The sequence below is a fragment of the Poecilia reticulata genome, linkage group LG17 (genome assembly GCF_000633615.1).
Source record: "Poecilia reticulata strain Guanapo linkage group LG17, Guppy_female_1.0+MT, whole genome shotgun sequence".
NCBI classification, from domain to species: domain Eukaryota; kingdom Metazoa; phylum Chordata; class Actinopteri; order Cyprinodontiformes; family Poeciliidae; genus Poecilia; species Poecilia reticulata.
In genome coordinates, this window is record NC_024347.1 from 9,711,767 (window position 1) to 9,719,055 (window position 7,289).

The 7,289-nt window shown below is 36.9% G+C and overlaps 1 protein-coding gene across 2 annotated transcripts in view; it reads left to right on the plus strand.

Moving 5' to 3' along the window:
• The window catches only part of cntnap2b (contactin associated protein 2b), a 96,792-nt gene that overhangs the window by 28,205 nt on the left and 61,298 nt on the right, over positions 1 to 7,289 (plus strand). For both annotated transcript variants that reach the window (XM_017309994.1, XM_008433525.2), the window contains exons 9-12: positions 188 to 337; positions 1,083 to 1,245; positions 1,445 to 1,551; positions 4,176 to 4,295. In XM_017309994.1, coding sequence (XP_017165483.1) covers positions 188 to 337; positions 1,083 to 1,245; positions 1,445 to 1,551; positions 4,176 to 4,295 — 540 coding nt within the window. The remainder of the gene's footprint in view (positions 1 to 187; positions 338 to 1,082; positions 1,246 to 1,444; positions 1,552 to 4,175; positions 4,296 to 7,289) is intronic.

A 7,289-nucleotide genomic window follows, 5' to 3' on the forward strand; every position in this document is an offset into this window, starting at 1 on the left:
TTAAAGATTTTGTTTTGGTTTGTACAATGAGCCACTGATGATTTTCGTTATAGAACTGGCAAGAATTTGAAACTACTTTCACCCCTATTTATAATCTCTAGAGGCCTTTGCAGATTTTTCATTTTTAATCCTGTTGATTAATTGTGATACTTAAATGTTCAAATAAAATTATATTTTCACCTTTCAGGTATAGGTCTGAATGATGGCCAGTGGCACAGTGTTCATTTAAATGCACTGGACAACTATGCCATGCTGACGGTAGATGGAGATGAAGCATCCACTGTTAGGACCGCTATTCCTGGCCAGATCAAGACAGGAGGAACCTACTACTTTGGAGGTAATTGATACCTTACCTCATTTACTTTTACAACCAAAGAAAAAGATTAAATAGTTTCCAGTATTTTCTCCTAAGAGTCACTTCTATGTACACAGTTTAAATGTTAAAGGAAAAGTAAAGTAATAGAAAACGAGGCTCTGAAATGATTCAGATATGGTTATCTGTTTTGGGTCTTTTCCTTTTGACTTTAGCATCTCAAAATGATTACTAGAAACTACAGAAACAAAAACACAGTGACAGTGACCACAGCTAAAAAAAACTTTGAGGTTCAGTTACAAGCCAACAATTAGTATTTGATATATTTTTAGTGTTTGAATGAATCAATCTCGCTCCTAAGTTGGGGGGACATATGACTCATATCATTCTTAAGGATACTTTAGTGTTTTAGAATATCATTATTTTCCCCCCATCTGTCAGTGGTGGGTACATTGTAGAAAATGTTATGCAAGTGAAAGCTGTTTTTGATTCTGCTGAAAGTGGTTTGATAGCTAGTTGCTGGATCAAAGCAAACTTCAAACCTGATTGAAATTTCAGCAGGATTGGACTCAGACTCTTGTAATAGTGCTACACTTTCAAGACCAATAGGGATGTTCTGAATGAGATATTTTGGTGGGTTACTTTCAGCTCTATGTTGCATATTTCTACTAAAAGGTTCAAAAAGCTGTTTGTTGCTTAATATGTTTTCTATTTCAAAATGTACAAAGTTTACTACTGATGACATTTCTCCTTTTTTCACCATCTTCAGGCTACTTCCCACACACTAGCATTTGGTCACTACAGCGCTCTTTCCAGGGCTGCATTCAGATGATCCACATAGATGACCACCTAGTGGATCTGTGGGCTGTGGAGGAGGGTCACATTGGAACCTTCGAAAATGTTAGCCTGGATATGTGTGCAATTATAGACAGGTATATTTCTGAGAAATACTGTAAAAACACAAATTTGGGAAATTTTAGTGAGTACCTGATCGCCAGGAAATAAATATTTGAGGCTTTAGGTTTAAAACTCGGTTAGAGTGCTGTGATTCTGCAGCTCCTCTTATGATTTGGAAAGAGCAGAGTTCTTGCTGACTTCACATTATTTTCCTACTGCCATGTGTGAGGACAGGTGTGTTCCCAACCACTGTGAACATGGAGGGAAATGCTCCCAGACATGGGATACATTCAGCTGCAATTGCAGTGGTACTGGCTACTCTGGAGCAACATGCCATACATGTAAGTTCACACACAGATCACCTAGAACTGTATGTCAAATATTCAGTGAATTGTTACTCTGTTAAGAGATGCCTAATACAGAATGTAGGATTAGACTACATTGGATATGACAAAAAGTAAATTTATTTAGAGGCTTTAAATAGTTAATACACAAAACCAGGGTTTATCAACCTTTTTGAAAAGCAGAACTACTTCAGGATGCTCAACACAAAGGGCCAAAACTATTCATACTTGTGGCATATATAGGTTAAAATATTGTCAATTCACCATGTTTCTTTGGATTGTAATACGTATAAGAAATAGTAAAACCTGAGGTGCTTTCTAACCTCAAAGACTTGGAGGACTTGTCAATGTAAAGTTTATTTATAAAGCACTTTAAAAACAGATCAACTGCACCAATGTGCTGTGCAGTATTCATAAAGCACAGATAAAACAGAATAGAATTGAGTGCTGTTATTTTGGATTCAAGTCTTTTTGCCCACATACAGAATACTATCAGGAGAACAGGAAATCAGATAGAGTTTATTTTGACAATGATGAAATGTGAAATTGGGTGGTTCCTGTCCTGTGGATGGAAGTCCAGGTGCTGCACCACACCTGACTAGAATAATTAGGTCATTAGCAAGGCTCTGGAGAACTTATCTACACAAGAAGGAGGTAACTAAGCCATTTCATTCCAGTGTTTTGTACATTTGGCACATCTAAAAACGGCAGGATAGTGGCCCTTGAGGACTGGAGTTTGACACCCCTGGGTTTGTAGAAGTGAAGCATCTGATGGTGGATTTGAGTTCTTGATTCATGCGTTCAGTTTGTCCATTTGACTGGGGGATGGTAACCAGATGCGAGTGTGACTTTAGCATCCAATGCCAAACAGAAATCTTTCCATACCTTGGATGGAAATTGTGGACCATGATCAGAGAGGATTTCTTGGGGAATGCCATGTCACCGGAAGACATGTTTTACCAGGAGTTGAGCAGAAAACTGTGGGGAGTTTTCTGAGTGGGACAAGATGACATGGTTTAGAGAAGCAGGCAATAATGGTTTTTGATAATGGTCATACCTTTAGAAACTGGGAGTTCAGTGACAAAGTTGATGAAAATATGTGTCTAGGGAAGTTTGGGGATCGATAGAGGTTACAGAAAACTTTGGGATGGTTTATTTCTAGCACAGACGGAACAGGCGAGGACGAATTCTTTTACATCTTTGTGGACTGATGGCCACCAGAACCTGTGGTTGATGAGAGCGATTCCGGGGTGAGCTGAAAACTTTGCTGAGTGGATCCAATGGATGAGACGTGTCGGACTGAGGTAGGTACATAGATCTTGTTATGGGGGAAGGTACCAGGATCAGGTCCAGTTTGTTGTGCTTGGCAAATGAGGTCTCCAATCTCCCAAGTAACAGAGGTGATGGTGTAGGGGAGGTAGGATAGCAGGTTCTCTCTCAGAATCAGGTTAGGGGAGTCGGGTTTGATGTTCTTGGAACCAGGGCGATAGGAAATAGAGAGGTTGAATCTGGAGAACAGCATTGACCAACGGGACTGACGGGGCTTTAGTCTTTTGGCAGACTGGAGATAGGAGAGGTTCTTGTTATCAGTCCAGACCAGCACGGGATGTTCTGTGCCTCCAACCAGTGCCACCACTTCTCCAGGACAAGCTCAAACAGCTAGCAGTTCACAATCTCCCACATCATAATTGCGTTCAGCAGGGGACAATCTGCGGGAGAAGAAAGCACAAGGATGGGTTTTATTGTCCGAGTCTGAGACGGGTGTGCCCTCCAGGTAGTGCAGCCTCTAGGCACTACCTAGTGGATGATGAGGGAAACAATAGACAAAATAAAATCCCCACAAAGAGCCAAAACCCCAGTTCCCAACAGTTGTAAAGTTAAGCAACATTGGTTTCCAATGATTTTGGGGGAAATAAATATTTTAACATGCTATTTTTAATAAAAGGCCAACTAAAATGGCTGATGTTTTTTTCTTCAAAATTGACACTCCTTTTGCATTATTTCTTATGAATAAGGATCAAAGTGAAACTTTGCCCTTCATGTGTTATAGACTGGAATGAAAAGTCTCCAGCTAGTTCCACACTAGCTGGAACTAATGTGTGTCTAGAATGACGTTTGTGATGCATAGCGAATGCAGTAGAGAACAAATTTCCATTATGATTACAACCACATGAGTTTAAATAACAGTGTGAACTACAAGATGAAAGTTCTGGTGCTGTAATTGAATGGTAGCCTCCCCTCTGTCGGACTGCCCAGGGTAGCTGTGGTTACAAAGTAACTCATTGCTATTAATGTGTGAATGTGTGTATTAATCTGTAAATGACTGATTCTTGTGTAAAGTGATTTTGACTTTTTGGATGTGATAAAACTCTACACTACACTACTCTACTTAAGATTATTTAGGATTATAAACCTTTGGTTTTGAATGTTTCTCCCTGGTCAAATATTTGGACACAAGTAAATCAAAAGGTTAAATCTGCTTGGGATCTGAACATGTAGACTCAGGATAAGCTATACATTCTCATAAAAAGGTTGACCTGCAAAACTTGACCACTTAACTTTATGAACAACATATGTGTGGTGGTCTTCTTCTCCATCTGTGTGTTGCATCTTCTCTCTAGCACTGTATCAGCAGTCCTGTGAGGAGTATAAGCATCAGGGGAAGAGCTCAGGCAACTTCTGGATTGACCCTGATGGTAGTGGCTCTCTATCCCCCTTCAGAGTACACTGTGACATGACAGGTGAGATGTTTAAGCTAGAATAATCAGAATTAGTACAGAGTTAGTAGTAGAATAATCAGAGCAGAAGTTAACGCTCTCATATACAGTGATGACTCATTTTTCGTGGGGGTTGCGTTCCAAAAATAACCTGTGATAAGCAAAATCCACGAAGTACAGTTACCTTTATTTTTTACGATTATTACACAGCATAATTATATACTCTACATTGAAACCAAAGAACAAAATCTGTTTTCAGGTCAGCGGATGTGCGTGTGCATCAATCGACCCAGGTGAAAAAAAAGTATACTTTAGTATACTAAATTTTAACATACTTTAGTATACTTTTATCGATGTACTTAAACTGTACTATTTTGGAACAACTAATTTTGTGCTTAGTATACTTTAGTAGTATTTAAATAGTATTAAATTATAACTAATAGTATATTTTTGTATACTATATGTACTTTTTTGGAACAACTTCAAGTGTACTTAGTGTATTTAAAGAATACTTTTTAAATATATTTCAGAGCTTTATTATTATATTTTAATATGATTATTTTATTTTGAGTAATAATTTTTATATATTAAAAATATATATTTCATATACAAATATATTTTAAATATACTATTAATATATTAGTAATGTTTTGATTTCCTGCTATTGATAATAAACTACAATTTTAATTACTCGTGAAAGTCTTTATTCCTACGTACCTATTTTGTAAATGACATGCATAACTACACTGCAGTACTTACATTGTTTTAGGCAAAAATTACATGGAAAGATTAATTACACAAGATGCCCAAGGTAATTCAAATATTTTGTTTTATTACCGACATTTTAAAATTGTCCAATTTTACTCACAACTTTATGAAATTATCAGTTTACACATCTAAAGTGAACACATGAACATAAAAATTTAAGTGTGACAATAAAACATGAAAGTGAGGATCAACGACAGAACATTCCCGTTCACTGCACCTTACAGGAACCTACAAAAAAGAACAATAGAGCAATTAAACAGAAAGCATTTGTATTTAAAGAGAACAGAAAAATGGCAAATAAAACAATAATACTTACAATTTTAAAACATTGTGGACTCGCCATGTATGTGACATCATAAGAACTGATGATGTTTGGGACCGAATGCCTGGGGTGGAAAAACATTTCTGGGTGTCTTCTTTGCCTGTTTATGTTAGAAGTAGAAAAAAAAAGTAATCAATGTCATAGAATCAGTTGATGTTGGCATTAACTATGAAGCTGTTTTAAGTGTGGACTTAAGGAGACAAACTACCTTAAAATCTTTCCATCCATRATCTGAACACACTGATCCTTGCAGGGTGGTGAGGGGGGCTGGTGGTGCCCATCTCCAGCAGCCATCAGATGAGAGGCRGGGTTCACCCTRGACAGGTCACCAGTCCATCACAGGGCCCTGAAAGCCAACMACAAATAAAATGTAKGAAAGAGAAATGATAGRTTAACATGGAGAAAAATTCTGTCCAGTTACCTTTAAATCAAATCATGCTTATTAAGCACTTGGTGTTGGTAACACCAGTTTTTGTTGTTGAAAATGTAGCTAGCTGGTCAGTAAAAAAAAAAAGAAAAGTCTTTCCACCATGAAGACAATGTAAAGGTTCATCCTCAGAGCTGGTTGGTGATCTGGAGAAGCCAGAGCTTCTTCTGACACAGAAAAGTCTTTAGGTTTCCTAACACCTGATTTCTCTGGCTTCCTCTTTCATCTTCATTTGCCTAGTTAGCTTCAAACATATGTTGAAGATAAAATTATTGATGAACGAGTTATAACAATAATCTCACAATATCAAAGTCTCTCTGTCTTATGGAGCTTAATTAAAACCAGGTTAGCTTATGAATTAAAGAATAAGTCGAAACAAACAGCCTCCATGCAGTTATAACATGAAGCTAAATTATTCCTATTGTAATAATCATAGAAGTCACAATAAAATTGATAAAATAATTATTTATGAAACCAATGTAAGTTATATATCTTTACTGCACTGTTTATAATTAAACAAAGATAATTAATAAGCAAACTTACCACCAGCTAGCAAAACTTAGCAGCCTTTGTCCCCACGGGCTCCTTTTGTGACACACATTTCATGTCCATCTGTTGTTGTCCAGTTGTGTTGTCGTCTAACTCGGACGTCACCAGCTTGAATTTACCAAAATTAGTAACTATTGTCAAGGCCCTCTCTACTTTTAAGGCATTATGCGAGTAAAAAATGGCGAATTTGTACAGAGTCTGTTATCTTCCCTGCTTCAAGTTTTTTCTTCACTTTGTGGCGTTTTTTAAATAAGTGAAAGTGTGCAATACCGCCACCATCTGGTCTGGAGTATGAACTGGAGCTAATGCCTTTGATTATAAGGTTTTACATCACACATCTGAAAATTTATTGGATACTTTCTTAAAAATTACATCATGATTATCATTTTTTTATTGTATGCAAGTTTAATAAATAGTAAAAGATTATTAAGGCACTTAAAAATTCATACATCTTCATTCATATTTTGTTCACTTATACTTTTATTTAATATATTAAAAGTGTATTTTGGTACAATTATGTTTAAGTGTGTTTAAAGTTCTAATTTCGAAATTGGTACAAGTGTATTTTTAGTATACTTCAGATATACTTATAGGTAATAAACTTAATATTTAGTATACTTAAAGTGTACTTTCACAAATTTAAGTATGTTTGAAGTATACTAAAGTATACTTTTTTATCACCTGGGCCGGGCCTTAATGTGATCCAGAGTCATGACATTAAAGCGTCTCTTCCAACCTGCCCCGCGAGAGTCACAGCTGTATCTACGGCAGAGCGATGGATCTCGTCAAGCGAGCCTCCAGTCGGGTTTTGCGCTGATTCTGGCCAGTTTTTTCCAGCAGGCATTCAGAGTTTCAGTTTTCATCTCCTGAATGGCCAAGCTCTATTACTTATATTCAGGGGTGAAAGTAGTTTTAAATTCTTGGGGGTACTATGACAAAAAAAAAAAATGTA